General features: G+C 44.5%; 1 protein-coding gene across 1 annotated transcript; it reads left to right on the forward strand.

The window, feature by feature from the left end:
* Positions 1-2336: 2336 nt before the first annotated feature.
* On the forward strand, positions 2337-6755 carry otol1a (otolin 1a). The gene is made up of 4 exons (XM_014139950.3): positions 2337-2930; positions 3154-3243; positions 4862-4933; positions 5105-6755. Exons 1-4 carry the CDS (start codon positions 2369-2371, stop codon positions 5992-5994), a joined length of 1614 nt encoding a protein of 537 aa, XP_013995425.2. The 5' UTR covers positions 2337-2368; the 3' UTR covers positions 5995-6755.
* The last annotated feature ends 11546 nt before the right edge of the window (positions 6756-18301 follow it).

An 18301-nucleotide genomic window follows, 5' to 3' on the forward strand; every position in this document is an offset into this window, starting at 1 on the left:
TATTTACACACTGTAGCCCGCTGGCAAGGAAATAAACCCCCCAGCACGCTGGCAGATTCCCCCAAGCCACGGATGTGCCCGAGACAACTGCTCAGTCCACAGACACCACACAAAAATAAAACATTATCCATGCCCAACATATTCCAAAAATTAAACATGTCGCTACGCCTATCAGGAGAAAAAGGCTATAGCTCCGGGTAGCAAGTTTGACTACCCTACCCAAATCTCCCACCGAGGTACACAGCCAATTGTACTCACCTCAGACCAATGTCCCAACAGCGAGTAGAGCAAGAGTTTCCAGGCTGGGCAGGGGCCTGGAAACTAACCATTGTACTCTCTCCAACGTAGCACACAAACCAAACAACAAAAGGCAACCAATACTGGGCCTATCAAACTCAAACTAACAAAATATGCAAACAAAGCACATACAGAATTTAACTCCACGTTTTCTCCCAAACACAATATGTTCAAAATCCCAGACAAGCCCCCACTTGTCACGAACCGGCTCAAAGTTCGTAACAAAAGGGAGACAACATGGAGACAAGGAATAACAAAATATATATTTATTAACTGAGGTAACCTAAATGCAATTAACAATGGTGTGTGTAATCAGTAATGTGAGTGTTTTGCATGCATAAATGTGATAATGCTGGGTGTTGAAAGGTGCCAAAGCAAACAACCAAAAGGCCACAAAAATACCACAACAAAATCTATGGTTTCTGCATGGAGAGAGTTCCCCAATGAATGGGGAAGAGGTGCATATATCCTGGGACACACCCGGGCCCAGGTGTTTCCCATGTCGCTGACGACCCTCCCAACTCCGCCCACCGGCATCCTAATAAGGAAACAAGAACAAAGAGAATACGGCAGACAGAGTGGGAGGGTCGTCACAGTGAGAAAGAGACAGAGGAGAACCAATCAGTAATTATCGACTAATCTTGCATACAACATTCTGGAGCCTTTCCAGACTCTGAAGTCAGGAATACTTTGAGTTAAGGGTTAGCCAGGCTATAATATGGACCGAATTATTACGAAGCTCTCATTGAGATATATATTGGGGATTTGGGGTGTCAAACTCAATTCCTGGAAGGCCGTGGGTCTGCAGGTTTCACTCCACAAGACAGAAATGGTCGAACCCAGAGAATTGACTGCAATTTTGCGCCACACAATGGTCACACATGCATATTCATCAGACGTTCTCACTTTCAAGAATAAGATCTTAAGGCAACAGCCGCTGGATATCAAATGTGAGCCTAGATTTGTTTAACAAAGGTCTCTCTATCTTAACGTCCTTTGGTTGATTCTCTCCCTCTCTGTTGAATGAAGAACATAGTTGCGGCCTACCCCAACCCTGTAGCTCATGACTAGTGGACATTCAGAAAAAAAGCACATTGAGAATGTGATTAGAGTTCTAAAGCCAGGGTCATGTTTCGGCGTAGGAGACCTTCATCAGAGCCTTGAGAAGGAACCTGTCATGAGGCACCTAAAGCTTCAGAGGAGCACATGCCAATAGCGACTGCTGGTGTTGGTTTCACAGACGGGGCCACAGTACAGCATCAGAGGGGGTTCAAACTTCAAACCTCAAACCATCCGGTGTCAAGATAGAGGGTTGACATCCTACCTATAAAGCCCTCTGAGAGGAGTTGTAAAAGTCAGCAGTACTGGGTTTCCTAAAAGTTGGTGGGATGTTAGATCAAGGTGGTTATGGACGCTCGTTTGAGAAATGTATCCCTCCCTCTGCGGTTGTGTTGTGGTCCCTTCCGCTTTGAGGCGGTGCCAATGTGGTGTGGTCGCCCTGATGCCTGACCGTACGGTCCTGCCACCATCTCATATGGGGTATGATCCATTACTAACAGGTGTGTGTGTGTGCACGTGTCTGCGTGTGTGTGTGTGTGTGTGTGTGTGTGTGTGTGTGTGTGTGTGTTCGTATGCATGCACGTCTGTTTGTGGCAGCCATATAGAACATCATATCACACATCACAAAGACACAAGGTGAAAGGAAAGAAAGTCCTGTGTTGTAGTATGTTATTCTAGCACTTCATGACCATATCCCTCAGGTTCTCACCTTGTGTCCGTGCCAACCCACCCTTCCTCCAAATCCCCAGTGTGTCCTTTAAGTCTCCTCTCATTGGTCAAGCTACGGAGGCAAGAGGCTAGCAGACACAATAAAAGGGAAGAGGTTTGTTGTTGAAACTACCAAATGCAGGGAATGGAGTGAACAGCAAACCATTTAATTTAAAGGTAAGCACAGAGTGCTTCATTTGAGGTCACTTTTTATGTGAGGTAACTTTTTTGTTTAGGTCAGTCCTCAGAATTGTTCATGAATTGATAGCTACTTGTTACTAAATGTGATTTACTACCTTCATCTATGTTTATTCTCTCTCTCTCTCTCTCTCTCTACTTCTCAGATCAATGCACACCAAAAACCGCTGACATGCCCTCTCTTCGTTTGCTCGCCATTCTCACAACCCTGCTGGCGGTAGTCTTGATGGCGACCCAGTCGTCCGCAACCAGAACAACCCGCAGACCAAAGCCTCAGAATACCAAGAAGCCCCCTCGTGGAGGTGGTACCGGAGGAGGTGGTGGAGGGGGAGGAGGTGGTGACCAGCCGGCCCGTCTGGGCTTCAGGCAGACCACCACCACCATGGCCCCCTCCAGTAGCCTGGGCACCGACGAGACCACAGAGGATACCATGACGGACGCCTACTCCCTGTCGCCCACTGACAGCACCACCTACGCAGGCGACGCCTACCCCACAGAGTTCCACACAGACTCCATGGCGCTCCCTGGGGCCGGCATGGGAAACTATACCCTGGACTACAGCCACTGCTACTTAAACGTCTGCGAGTGCTGCCCGCCTGAAAAGGGCCCCATGGGGCCCCCAGGGGAGAGGGGGCCCCCAGGGCCTGGAGCAGAGAGGGGACTTCCAGGTAGACTAAAGAATATAAATTATGTTGATTTTAGTACAGAGTGACTAAAAGTATACATCGGGATCGTGACTGTACTGGATAGTGACCATGACTCGTAGTTTGTGTTCGGTGAGCTTGCATACAGTATTTTGTGTGTGTGCATGGTGTGTACTCCTAAATAGCTCCTCATATCCCCAACTCCCCTACCTCTGCTCTTCCGCTCCTTCCCCCTGTCGTCTTTCAGGTGTACCTGGAGAGAAAGGTGATGTGGGATTCATGGGACCTCCTGGACTGGATGGTATGCCTGGAGCTACTGGACTTGAAGGAGATAAAGGTTAGCTTGCCATCTCTCAAATACAGCTTTTAAAGGACCCCCCCCCCCCCAGAGGCCACTATTTCGACATAATTTCATGACCTAGAGAGGAAATGCCCATTTTGGTTTGACCTCCGAAGAATGACGAAGGCTATTTATACATATTCACAAATTGGGTAGGCAGAGTTCCCCTGTCCAGTGTCTGTGTTCTTTTGCCCATCTTACTCTTTTCTTTTTATTGGCCAGTCTGAGATATGGCTTTTTCTTTGCAACTCTGCCTAGAAGGCCAGCATTCTTGAGTCGCCTCTTCACTGTTGACGTTGAGACTGGTGTTTTGAGGGTACTATTTAATGAAGCTGCCAGTTGAGGACTTGTGAGGCGTCTGTTTCTCAAACTAGACACTCTAATGTACTTGTCCTCTTGCTCAGTTGTGCACCGGGGCCTCCCACTCTTCCTATTCTGGTTAGAACCAGTTTGCGCTGTTCTGTGAAGGGAGTAGTACACAGCGTTATGAGAGATCTTCCGTTTCTTGGCAGTTTCTCGCATGGAATAGTCTTAATTTCTCAGAACAAGAATAGACTGACGAGTTTCAGAAGAAAGTTATTTGTTTCTGACCATTTTGAACCTGTAATCGAACCCCTAATTCTGATGCTCCGGATACTCCACTAGCCTAAAGAAGGACAGTTTTATTGCTTCTTTAATCAGGACAACAGTTTTCAGCAGTGCTAACATAATTGCAAAATGGTTTTCTAATGATCAATTTGTCTTTTAAATGATAAACGTGCCATTGGAACACAGGAGTGATGGTTGCTGATAATGGGCCTCTGTACGCCTATGTAGATATTCCATAAAAAAATCTGCCATTTCCAGCTACAGTAGTCATTTACAACATTAACAATGTCTACACTGTATTTCTGATCAATTTGATGTTATTTTTATGGACCAAAAATTCGATTTTCTTTCAAAAACAAGGACATTTCGAAGTGACCCCAAACTTTTGAACGGTAGTGTATATATATGTTTTATACAGACGAGCTTAAAAATAAGTGACAAATTGAAAAATTATCCAATGGATTATGATAATTTTCTGGTAAAGAATGTGGAGGTGCAAAAACATACGTTTATTGCGCCATGGATCAGGCGGCCAAGGGGACACAAGGCTTTTTCGATCATCTCAGTCACAAAGAGGAATAACTTTGAAGCTGTTTCTGATTCATTAACAATTCCATGCTGGTGGGGGGTGACATTAAAACAAAACCCAGCCCTGAATTGAAACCTAGAGAGAAAGTCATTTGTAAAGACACCGCATTTACATGGATTTTCACAAAGTGGGCAGTTCAGATTTGTCACTTCAAGCCCAAATATATCATAATTTGACTAAAAGTAAGGAAGACTTATTGACTTAAATCGCTGTTCAACATCATGGGTAAGCTCTGGCCATCATCTTTCAGCTCAAAAAAGTGGATTTCTAAAGTGTTAGCTACTATACCATCTGTTATCTCGTTCTTGAACACGTCGCTTTCTGGTGCTGATTTCAACAAATCTGTAACTTTGATCTAAAATGGCGCATTAATGCTGGGGGCTGATATCTATACCCACACGTTTAAGACACCGATCCTTCTCTCTTTCTATTTGATAGGTGACAAAGGCGATCAAGGAGACACAGGGATGCCTGGTGCTCCAGGGATACTTGGGAAACAGGGGCAGAAAGGTATACAATGTTCCTTAGATATCATCAGAGTAGAGTAGCCCTAGTATAATGCTATTGCTAGAAGACCACACTCTATTAGAGGAGAACAGTCATCTTATTAGACTGAATGTCAACTGTTGTTTCACTATCAGACTTTCTTGCTACAGTAAGTGACTAATTTCCTTCTCACAGGTGACTTGGGCCCCAAAGGAGAAAAAGGAGAAACAGGCCTCCCTGGCTTGAAAGGAGACCTGGGAGAAAGGGGAAAGCCTGGGTGGAATGGGACCCAGGGCGAGAAAGGTGACCTGGGTAGAATAGGCCCTGCAGGTCCCTCCGGGTTGACTGGCCCAATGGGACAGAATGGCCAAAAGGGAGAGATGGGGGAGTGTCCAACTGGCGAGAAGGGAGAGAAAGGGGAGGTGGGCTTACCTGGCCCCCCTGGGCCGAGGGGGTTGGTGGGACCCCCGGGAGTAAATGGAAGCAATGGTCTACCAGGGCCTGTAGGTCTGAGGGGTCAGCTAGGCTCCCCGGGAGGGAAAGGGGAGGCAGGGGGGCGGGGGCCTCCGGGTCCCCCAGGCTTGAGGGGCATGCCTGGGCCGAAAGGAGAGAAAGGCCCCAAGGGCCCACGAGGTGTGCGGGGTCCCAAGGGCCCCCAGGGGGAGACCGCAGAGCAAATACGCTCTGCCTTCAGCGTGGGCCTCTTCCCCAGCAAGTCCTTCCCCCCTCCAGGCCTTCCCGTCAAGTTTGACAAGGTCCTCTACAACGAAGAGGAACACTGGGACCCAATGCTCAGCAAGTTCAATTGCACCCACCCCGGGGTCTATGTGTTCTCCTACCACATCACCGTGCGCAATCGGCCCCTGCGTGCCGCACTGGTGATTAACGGCGTGAAGAAGCTGCGGACGCGTGACTCCTTGTACGGTCAGGACATCGACCAGGCGTCCAATCTGGCTCTGCTGCGTCTGGCATCAGGGGACCAGGTATGGCTGGAGACGCTGAGGGACTGGAACGGAGTCTACTCCAGCAGCGAAGACGACAGCACCTTCACTGGCTTCCTGCTTTATGCTGACCCCAAGGCCTGACCTACGACCTCGCCTGTGAACCCGGCTTGACCTCTGCACAACCTTTATCTGACAACTCCGCATCCCCTCCAAACTCTTTGCACTACTCTGCTAAATCATCTCTGTCAATATTGCTATTGCTACTGCTACTGCCTATGTTTCTGCGTATTGCTATCAAAACAATCTGACCAAATGCTTGCTGTATTTGGATGGGAAAGGCTGTAACACTTTATGCAACGCTTACGCGTTCTGACAATGCAATAAAACACTGCTAATGCTTGAAATGAATATTGTGTGAGTTTATGGATTTGAACATATCTAGACTTTACTGATCTTAGCCTTAGATTCAATCAGATCAAGCGTTAACCGGCGATAGCCAACACCCGCATAGCTAATGTTTTGGCGGTGTCAGACATGTAGCTGTGTTGGAGCTGTCAAGTCGGTGAGCAGCTGCTCTTAATAATTGTCACAAAGCCATACCTGTCCAACTCGCATTAGAAGTTCAGAGTGAGAAAGTGTAGTCTATACATAAACAATGTCGCAAAATCATAAAACAAAATAATGAGGATTTCTATTAGCCTAATCGAGGTGTAGACTACATCTCACATTCCAGTGTTTGAACTTGTAAACAAGGCTGCAAGGAATTTCTCCTAATGCGTCTCCATGCAGCCAATGGCAATGTCCGGTTTAGGTATAATATCAGGAGCTACTTGTGGATATGACAGCTCTAATGCAGTTCCACCTCCAACACTGCTAAAGCGGATCTGATTTTTGTCAACTGCCCAATCCCAGCTCTGATTAGGGACAGTTTCACCCAGTACTACTTGAATGTGCTCCTTACAGTAATGAGCCTTCATCATTGTTGTGTCATAGAACTACAGCTCCAAGGTCTGGGAGTGATGGTGGTTGATATATGAATGCATTATGTATTACAGCCTACTAATGTACTAGTATATGGTCACCACCAAAATGTGTCTGACTGAAACGTACATTTTATTTCTCCCACTAGAGGGCACTGGGATATCACAGTTTGAAGAGGAGGGCTGAATGAGGATTGTATTGATTGTACGGTATCATGTAAAAACATCATGTTTAAATACATGAAAATAATGTTGATATTCCTGAAAAGGAATATCAACAGCACAAACACACATGCTATACATATTTGTGTTACACTATCCAAGCACCGATAGCCAAATAGAAGTAGAAATCTAAATAAAGCAGGTTTATACTCTGTTTTTATAAGGCACGAGGGGATGTGGTATATGGCCAATATACCACGGCTAAGGGCTGTTCTTCGGCACGATGCAACGCAGAATCTATGACCAGTCTATGACCTCCCTATAACTACATGATGTCATCTTCTTGGAGTTGGATGGAGGGGAAGCAGACTATTTGTTTATGATATTAATTATTTAAAAAGCCATTAAAAAAAGCTAAACAGAAATGCATGGAAGAAAATATCATTCAGAATAACTTAATTTCTATTTCAAGTATTTTTGTTTTGAATATTTAAGCTGGTGTATGATATAATTTTTAAAATAATAATAATACATTTCATTTGTATAGGTCTTTTAATTACAGTGTTATCTCAAAGCTCTACATAGGAAAAAATAATGAAAAAATAAATAACAGCAAAAACTATAAAAACATCATACATTTAGTATCAAGGCAGGAAAAAGCAATAGTAGGCTAGGTGCTAAAATGACTTTCCAGATTAGGACTATAAGAAAGACAGTCTGTAGAAATGTGTTTTAAGGCTCATTTTAAAAGTTCTGATTGATGGAGTGGTCTCAGATGGTCAGGGAGAGCAATCCATAGGTCGAGGGGGAAGGCAGTAGAATGCCCAGTCCCCAATAGTACGGAGACGTGTCTTCGGGACTTGAAGTAGTGGTGAGTTGCTGGAGCGGAGAGTGCAAGGTGGCTCTTTGATAAAAATTAGATCGCTGTTGTAGGTGGGAATCAATCCATTCAAGGCTTTAAACACGAGGAGGAGGATTTTAAAGTCAATCCTATAGTTGGCCAGTAGCTAGTGGAGTTCAGCAAAGAAGGGAGTAATGTGGGATAACTTTTTGGTCCTGGTTAGGACTCTAGCAGCACTATTCTGGAGAAGTTGTAGCCTCTGAAGTGATTTGGCTGGAAGGCCCCCAAACAGAGCATTGCCGTAGTTGATCTGAGAGAAGATGAAGGCGTGGACGAGTTTCTCTGCATCTGGCTGGGAGAGCGATGGTTTGAGCTGGGCGATGTTTCTTAGATGGAAAAAATATGTTTTGCAGTTATGTTTTATGTGGGCATCAAATGACAAAGAAGGATCAAACTTGACTCACAGGTTGGAGATGACAGAAGACATATGGATGGCTTGACCGTCAATTGTAGGGCAGATGTTTCTACCACTGGTGACCAGCTTGGGTGTCCCAATAAGCATAGCCTCAGTCTTGCTGCTGTTGGAGGAAGTTCTCTTTCATCCATGCCCTGATGTCATCTAGGCAGCTGCCAAGTTTTGATAAGGCTGAGATGGTGTCCAGTTTGGTGTTAATATATACCTGGGTATCGTCAGCGTAGCGGTGGAAGTTATAGTTATAGTCTCTGAGGATTTGGCCGAGAAGGAGCATGTAGAATAGATCACAGCACTGACCCCTGTGGGACACCACATGTGACTGTAGACTCCTCCGACCTGGACTCTCCAATGGTGATGTATCGCTTCCTGTTGAAGAGGTAGGAGGAGCACTGCAGTGTGCTCTCTGAGGCACGGCAAGAGGATGCTGTGGTCAACGGTGTCAAAGGCAGCACTGAGATTTAAGAGGAGGAGGCAAGATGATCTAAAATCTCAAGCTATCAGTAGGTTGCTGGTAACTTTCACCAGAGCCGTTTCAGTGCTGTGCAAGGGCCGGAAACCAGACTGGAAAACGTTGTACAGCTGATTGAAGGTGGTTTGCAACTACTTTCTCCTGTACTTTTGATAGGAAGGGAAGGTTGGAGATGGGCCTGTAGTTGAATAGGATGTCATGGCCAAAGTTGAGTTTCCTCAGTAAGGTACCTCCCTGGGCAGCAGGGACTTGTTGATGAGGGTGGTGACAAACTGAAGCAGGTTAGATGAGCAGGTTTTGAGTAGGTATGTAGGGATAGGGTCAAGTGAGCAAGTGGTGGCCTTAATTTTAAAGATGATTGACTACACAGCAGTGGATGTGACTTCTGTGAAGTTGCTGTGGGGAGGGGCAGTCTGAGTTGGGGGCTCAGGAGGTGGCGTGCAGGTCATCTTAGAGGCCATGATGTTTCTTCTGAAAATCTCACTCTTGAACATTTTCTGAGAGACGATTGCACTGCTCAGATGAGGCCGCAAGAGGGCATGAGTTTGCAGAGTTGAGAAGGCGGTTGATGATTGAGAACAAGGTTCTAGGGTTATCTTTGATCTTGTCAATCGTGGTGGAGTAGAAGGCTGGTTGTGCTTAAGGAAGCATAGTAGCTTGCTTGGTGGTCTTTGTAGGCCAGTAGATGGGCAGTGAGGCCATCCTTCCTCCAACGCATCTCAAGCTTACGGCCAAGAGTCTTCTTTCTGCGCAGTGCATCAGTGAACCAGGGTGAAGTGTTGTGAGGTGACTTTCATGTTTTTTTCGGGAGCAAGGATATTTAGGGTAGTAGTCAGAATGCTGTTTTACACCCCCCTGAAGCCATTAAGAACCATCCCAAAATATAGACGTGGTGACCCGTTTATTCACCAGGCCCACAACTGGACATAGTCGTTTTTCTGAAGATTTTTCTAAAACCTCCATAAATCACTAGGGGCAGCCCCCATTGATTTGGGCCCGTAGTGGGGTGCTCCAATAGCGGGCAGTAAGGCCTGGATCCCCCCTAAATGCATTAAAAACCATATTTTAACCTCTTACATCTAGACGTTCCGCTAGCGGAACACCTGCTCCAATATCCAATGATAGGCGTGGCGCGAATTACAAATTCCTCAAAAATCCAAAAACTTACATTTTTCAAACATATGACTATTTTACACCATTTTAAAGACAAGACTCTCCTTTATCTAACCACACTGTCTGATTTCAAAAAGGCTTTACAGTGAAAGCAAAACATTAGATTATGTCAGCAGAGTACCCAGCCAGAAATAATCAGACACCCATTTTTCAAGCTAGCATATAATGTCACAAAAAACAAAACCACAGCTAAATGCAGCACTAACCTTTGATGATCTTCATCAGATGACACTCCTAGGACATTATGTTATACAATACATGCATGTTTTGTTCAATCAAGTTCATATTTATATCAAAAACCAGCTTTCTACATTAGCATGTGACGTTCAGAACTAGCATTCCCACCGAACACTTCCGGTGAATTTACTAAATTACTCACGATAAACGTTCACAAAAAACATAACAATTATTTTAAGAATTATAGATACAGAACTCCTTTATGCAATCGCGGTGTCCGATTTTAAAATAGCTTTTCGGTGAAAGCACATTTTGCAATATTCTGAGTAGATAGCCCGGCCATCATGGCTAGCTATTTTGACACCCACCAAGATTGGTACTCACCAAACTCAGATTTACTATTAGAAAAATTGGATTACCTTTGCTGTTCTTCGTCAGAATGCACTCCCAGGACTTCTACTTCAATAACAAATGTTGGTTTGGTTACAAATAATCCATAGTTATATCCAAATAGCGGCGTTTTGTTCGTGCGTTCAAGACACTATCCGAAGGGTAAAGAAGGGTGACGCGCCCGGCGCGTTTCGTGACAAAAAAAATCTAAATATTCCATTACCGTACTTCGAAGCATGTCAAACGCTGTTTAAAATCAATTTTTATGCGATTTTTCTCGTAAAAAAGCGATAATATTCCGACCGGGAAACCCTGTTTTCGTTCAAAGACGAAAAAATAAAAACATGGAGTCGTCTCGTGCACGCGCCCCCAGTCTCATTGTTCTCAGATCGACCACTATCCAAATGCGCTACTGTTTTTCAGCCATGGCCTGCAAAGTCATCATTCAACGTTCTGGCGCCTTCTGAGAGCCTATGGGAGCGTTAGAAAATGTCACGTTACAGCAGAGATCCCCTGTTTTGGATAGAGATGATCAAGAAGGCCAAGAAATAGTCAGAGAGGGCACTTCCTGTTTGGAATCTTCTCAGGTTTTGGCCTGCCAAATGAGTTCTGTTATACTCACAGACACCATTCAAACAGTTTTAGAAACTTTGGAGTGTTTTCTATCCAAAGCTAATAATTATATGCATATTCTAGTTTCTGGGCAGGAGTAATAATCAGATTAAATCGGGTACGTTTTTTATCCGGCCGTGAAAATACTGCCCCCTATCCATAACAAGTTAAATCTACGCCTTGTAACCCATTCAATCACCATGCCCACAGCCAAACGTAGTGCAATGAACAGAGAATTTGAACATAGAGTGAATTCTGCATATTTTTTAAAACCTCCATAAATTGACCAATGGCGCCCTCCAGTGACTTTTCCCGGTGGTTGTTTGCTGCAGTAGGCAATCCGTGACAAGAACCAACGAGTTGTGTGTTCCGAGATGCCGTTCTGCACACCACTGTTGTACTGTGCCATTATTTGCCTGTTTGTGGCCCGCCTGTTAGCACGACTCTTGCCATTTTCCTTCGACATCTCATCAATGAGATTTTTTCGCCCACAGGACTACCGCTGACTGGATGTGTTTTGTTTGTCGCAACATTCTCTGCAAACCCTAGACCCTGTCGTGCGTGAAAACCCAGGAGGCCGGCCGTTTCTGAGATACTGGAACCAGCATGCCCGGCACCGACAATCATACCACGCTCAAAGTCGCTTAGGTCACTCATTTTGCCCATTCTAACGTTTAATCGAACAGTAACTGAATGCCTCAATGCCTGTCTGCCTGGTTTAAATAGCAAGCCACGGCCATGTGACTCACTTATTGTAAGAGCGAACCATTTTCATGAACGGGGTGGTGTACCTAATAAACTGAGAGTATACTAGAGTGAGCTATGTCAAGTATATAAATAAATATGCGGTGTGTAGCTTTTGGATGAGAGTCAAGAATAAAAATATACACTAAGTATACAAAACATTAATAACACCTGCTCTTTCCATGACATAAACTGAACAGGTGATTCCAGGTGAAAGCTATGATCCCTTATTGATGTCACTTGTTAAATCCACTTCAATAAGTGTAGATGAAAGAGAGGAAACAGGTTAAAGAAGGATTTTTAAGCATTGAGACAATTGAGACATGGACTGTGAATGTGTGCCATTCAGAGAGTAAATGGGCAAGTCAAAAAATGTAAGTGCCTTTGAATGGGTATGGTAGTAGGAGCTAGGCGTACCGGTTTGTGTCAAGAACTGCAACACTGCAGAGTTTTTCATGCTCAAAAGTTTCAAATCAAATCAAATAGCATTTGTAAAAACAAAAGGGGGAGGGAGGGGGGTCAATGCAAATAGTCCGGGTCCAATTGATTTAATGTTCAGCAGTCTTATGGCTTGGGGGTAGACGCTATTAAGGAACCTTTTGGACCTAGACTTGGAGCTCCGGTACCGTTTGCCGTGTGGTAGCAGAGAGAAGAGTCTATGACTTGGGTGACTGGAGTGTTTGACCATTTTTTGGGCCTTCCCCTGACACCGCCTAGTAAATAGGTCCTGGATGGCAGGAAGCTTGGCCCCAGTGATGCGCTGGGCTCTACCCACTACCCTCTGTAGCGCCTTACGGTCAGATGCCAAGCAGTTGCCATACCAGGCGTTGATGCAACCTGTGTGTGTTTGGACCATGATAGTTTGCTGGTGATGTGGACACCAAGGAACTTGAAACTCTCGACCCGCTCCACTACAGCCCTGTCAATGTGAATGGGGGCGTGTTCAGCACTCCTTTTCTTGTAGTCCACAATCATCTCCTTTATCTTGCTCACGTTGAGAGAGAGGTTGTTGTCCTGACACCACACTGCCAGGTCCCTGACCTTCTCCCTATAGGCTGTCTCATCATTGTCAGTGATCAGGCCTACCACTGTTATGTCATCAGAAAACTTAATGATGGTGTTGGAGTCGTGCTTGGTCACGCAGTCGTGGATGAACAGGGTGTACAGGAGAGGACTAAGCACGCACCCATGAGGGGCCCCCGTGTTGAGGATCAGCATGGCAGATGTGTTGTTGCCTACCCTTACCATCTGGGGGCGGCCCGTCAGGAAGTCCAGGATCCAGTTGCAGAGGGAGGTGTTTAGTCCCAGGGTCTTTAGTTTAGTGATGAGCTTTGTGGGCACTATGGTGTTGAATGCTGAGCTGTAGTCAATGAAGAGCGCTCTCACATAGGTGTTCCTTTTGTCCAGGTGGGAAAGCACAGTGTGAAGTGCGATTGAGATTGCGTGATCTGTGGATCTGTTAGGGGTTATGCGATTTGGAGTGGATCTAGGGTTTCCGGGATGATGGTGTTGATGTGAGCCATGACCAGCCTTTCAAAGCACTTCATGGCTACCAACGTGAGTGCTACGGGGCGGTAGTCATTTAGATAGATGACCTTCGCTTTCTTGGGCACAGGAACTATGGTTATCTGCTTGAAATCCGCCCTGCGGCTTTGTGAATGTCGACCTGCTGAAGGTCTTGCTCACTTTAGCTATGGAAAAAGTGATCACACAATTGTCCGGAAAAGCTGGTGCTCTCATGCATGCTTCAGTGTTGCTTGCCTCGAAGCAAGGATAAAAGGCATTTAGCTCATCTGGTAGGCTCGCGTCACTGGGTAGCTCGTGGCTGGGTTTCCCTTTGTAGTCCGTAATAGTTTGCAAGCCCTGCCACATCTGACAAGCATCAGATCCGGTGTAGTAGGATTCAATCTTAGTCTCGTATTGAAGCTTTGCCTGTTTGATGGTTCATCTGATGGCATAGCGGGATTTCTTATAAGCACCCGGATTAGTGTCCCACTCCTTGAAAGGGGCAGCTTTAGCCTTTTGCTCGGTGCGGATGTTGCCTGTAATCCAGGGCTTCTGGTTGGGATATGTACGTACGCTCAATGTGGGGACAACGTCGTCGAAGCACTTATTGATGAAACTGGTGACTGAGGTGGTATACTCCTCAATGCCAATGGATGAGTCCCGGAACATATTCCAGTCTGTGCTAGCAAAACAGTCCTGTAGCGTAGCATCCACATCATCTGCATTAAAGTCCCCGGCCAGTAAGAGAGCCGCTTCTGGATGAGCATTTTCTTGTCTGCTTATGGCCTTATACAGCTCGTTGAGTGCTGTCTTAATGCCAGCATCAGTTTGTTGTGGTAAATAGACGGCTACCAAAAAAAGAAGATGAAAACTCACTTGGTAGATAGTGTGGTCTACAGCTTATCATGAGGTACTCTACCTCAGGAGAGCAATACCTCGAGACTTCCTTAAATTTCGTGACCCAGCTGTTGTTTACAAATATACACACATCCCCACCCCTCGTCTTACCAGACGTAGCTGTTCTGTCCTGACGATGCACGGAAAAACCCAGCCAGCTGTATATTATTCGTGTCGTCGTTCAGCCACGAGTTGGTGAAACATAAGATATTACCGTTTTTAATCTCCCGCTGGTAGGATTGTCTCGAACGGAGATCATCCAGTTTATTCTCCAGTGATTGCACGTTAGCCAAGAAAACGGATGGTAGAGACGGCTTACCCACTCGCCGTGAATTCTCACAAGGCACCCCGATCTTAACCCCCTGTATTTCCATCTTTTCTTCACGTGAATGATGGGGATATGGGTTTGGTCTCAGGGAAGCAGTATATCCTTGGTGTCGTACTCATTCAAAAAATAAATCTTCATCCAGTTAGAGGTGAGTAATCTCTGTTCTGATATCCAGTAGCTCTTTTTGGTCACATGAGATGGTAGCAGCAACATTATGTACAAAATAAGTTATAAACAATGCAAAAAATAATAGTGTGTGTGGAGGTGCGGACTAACGTAGAATAAAGTACAAACTATCAAAATAAAGAAAGTCGCACACTCCATGTATAATCTCCCAGCAATTTCATGTGTATTTACCAACGTTTCGGCATCACTGTGCCTTCCTCAGGGTGATGTCATGAATACTTGAACCAGGTTATGTAGACACACAGTGCAATTAGTGTAACCAATGACAGTAGTGAGGGGTGTGTCATGATGATTAGATTAATTAAAATGAATCGGTGAAACTGTTAAAAAATTGTATATGGCATATTAAATATATTACGCTATTGTTATCATATAGAAACATAATGGAATATTGTACATCATATTAGCATCAACATACACTGTTTCATTCAATTTCACATAATCATTTCATATTTCATTTTTGTTAATGTAATCTTTTGGTACAACCTTAATATATAATGAACATCAACAGGGGGAACATATAAGGTGTACGCTAATAAGCTGTAAAAAATATTTTTCAATTTATAAGACTTGTTCATGAAGGAAAATGGTGTTCATAAGAAGGGCCTGAGATCAAAGTCAATATTCAGAGCACTATGGCTCAATGTTTTTTGAACGATGGTGTGCTATAATAAATAAATGTTCATTGGACCTGATGACAACTTAAAAATGATATTACCGAGATCGCAACCTCAGTTGAAAATTCACAGAAAGCTCTACGACTCGTAGACTACGAGACGAGCTTAATGACCCTATTAAACTGGATGATCTCATTAAGAGTAACGCTGACCTTCAGACTAAGATTTCGACCGAACTGAAGGAGAGGAAAATCAAGAAGTATAACGCGTTTTGGAAGATAACAACAACGAACTACTATATCTCTGGCGAGACTCTGAGCCCAAGAAACCCCAAAAACGGAAGAGACAAGCCAATGACAGACGTCGTGTGCCTCTGTCAGACCAACTATCCGCAGACAACGCTAACTCTGGCTCCTCTATCAACGGCAAGCGCTTTTTCTACAACAGAGGGCGGGGACACCGGGGACAATGTCGAGGCCAACACCCCCAGCACGTAAGAGGGTTCGACGCATACGTCGGAGGAAGAAATCCACTACCATCCCGCGACACCTATCAATTGAGACCCAGGACGGCCCCCAGTCCAACAGGAGCTAAATGTCTTCAACTGATCAAGTAAGACCCTGACATCAGTTCACCTCAGTGATCTCAATAAGGGGTTATGACCCTGACATCAGCTCACCTCAGTGATCTCAATAAGGGGTTAACATTTGTACCCACTGACTTTGATGTCCAGATAGATCTATTCAAGTTTATCCGTAATCTGAGATTGCATGAGTTCTTTGATAAGAGTGAAACTTACATGACTCCAGTTGAAATGTCATCCTCAGTGAGATGTATACATAGGTCTACCACGCTGTCCAATAGACTTACCTGTCCTACCGTGGGTCAAAGAGGAGATGGAGCCATTAACCCAGCTGATTTATCTGAGAACTCTGAGAGAACCACATTTAGAGCAAAAAGTTCATTTGTAGTTCCCCCAAACGTAATGCATCCATAGAAACCTTCTGTAGGATTGTTGAAAATAATGTAGGTGACTTACTGAAAGACAAACGGAAACACAAATCCTACTATAATCTGAGCAGAGACGAGAGAATGGCTCTTAAGGACTTAAAGTCAGATCCTTCGATTATCATTAAAAAATGTGACAAAGGAGGAGGAATTTGTGTACAAAACAAATGTGACTATGTGAATGAATGTCGCTGACAACTATCTAAAGGTGACTTCTATCGCAAACTGAATTGTGACCCAACCCTGGAATTCCAGCAAAATATCTCATCCACAGTGGAATGCTGTTTGTAATCAGGACAAATCACTAAAACAGAAGTTGAATTTCTATGTGTGAAATTTCCCAAGATACCAACTTTCTATACAGTCGCTAAATTACACAAACAAGTGTCTCCTCCTCCAGGTAGACCCATTGTAGCAGCAATCGACTCTATGACATGCAATATTTGTAAATTTGTGGATTACCAAATTAAACGGATGATCACATGATCTCATTGATAGAGGGCTTAGGAAGGATACCAGAGGGCGCCCTGCTGGCCACTTTTGATGTGGAGAGCTTGTACACTAACATCCCACACACTGGAGGCTTGCAGGCGCTACAACACTTCCTTCAGCAGAGAGACTCTACCCTTGCTCCATCCAATGATTGCATCTTACAACTTACTGAACTGGTAATATCCCATAACTACTTTGTCTTTGAGTAAGACTTTTTCCTTCAAATTCGGGGTGTAGCCATGGGCTCCCCTTTTCCCCCCAACTATGCAAACCTGTATGTGGGACAATTTGAAGAAGCATTCCTTTATAAAACAGAGAAACACCCCTTACTTTCTAAAATACTTCTATGGAAGAGATACATAGATGATGTCTTTGTGCTCTGGGAAGGAAGTCAGCAGGAACTAAATTAATTCCAAACTCTACTAAACGAGAGCTCTGAATACCTCAAATTCACCATGCAGACTGATGAGAGATAAATAAACTACCTGGACTTATGGATTATCAAAGAGAATGATGCATTACACACAGACTTATATACAAAACCCACAGACCGCAATACCTTGCTATGTGCGGATAGTATGCATCCCCTTCCCCTCAAGAATGGTCTACCATATAGCCAGTTATGCAGGGTTAAACCAATCTGTGGCTACCAGTCAGATTTTGACAGCAATGCAAAAAAAATGACAGATAAATTCAAAATGAGAGGCTACAAAGACAAAACTCTTGATGCTGCAATGATGAAAATATCTCAAAAACCAAGAGCGGAATTACTAAAAACTCAACTAAAGGAGAAAAACAACGCAACCATCTTTTGCACTAAACACACCAAGGGTTCAGAGAAAATGAAAGCAATCCTGAAAAAGCACTGGCATATTCTGCAATCAGACAAAAAAATCGCACACCTCTTCAAGGAACCCCCACTGGTGGTCTATAAGCGTGGTCGCAATATTGGAGATAGTTTGATGAGCTCTGACCTGCCCCCTGAGCCTATTCAGACACTCTTGACACCTATTGCAAATGGGAACTACAAATGTGACTCATGCGCAGTGCAATAGCACTATAAAAACGTATTTCTTCAGACACCCACATACAGGTCAAAAGATTCCTGTTAGGGGTATCATCTCATGCGAGACCAAGGGAGTAATATATCACCTGTTCATGTGGAAAAGCCTACGTAGGACAAATGAAAAGACAATTAAAACAACGCATAGCTGAACACCGCAGCTCAATCAGGTGTAAGAACATTGACTCTCCAGTAGCAGCTCACTTTGTTGAAGCTAACCATCCCATCTCCTCCCTCAAACACACAGGCATTGAGCATGTTGCTCTACCAAGGAGAGGAGGTAACATTGAGGCCCTACTACTACAAAGAGAGGCTTACTGGAGATCCT

This window comes from Salmo salar, chromosome 14, assembly GCF_965601325.2.
Source record: "Salmo salar chromosome 14, fSalSal1, whole genome shotgun sequence".
In the NCBI taxonomy this organism is placed as follows: Eukaryota; Metazoa; Chordata; class Actinopteri; order Salmoniformes; family Salmonidae; genus Salmo; species Salmo salar.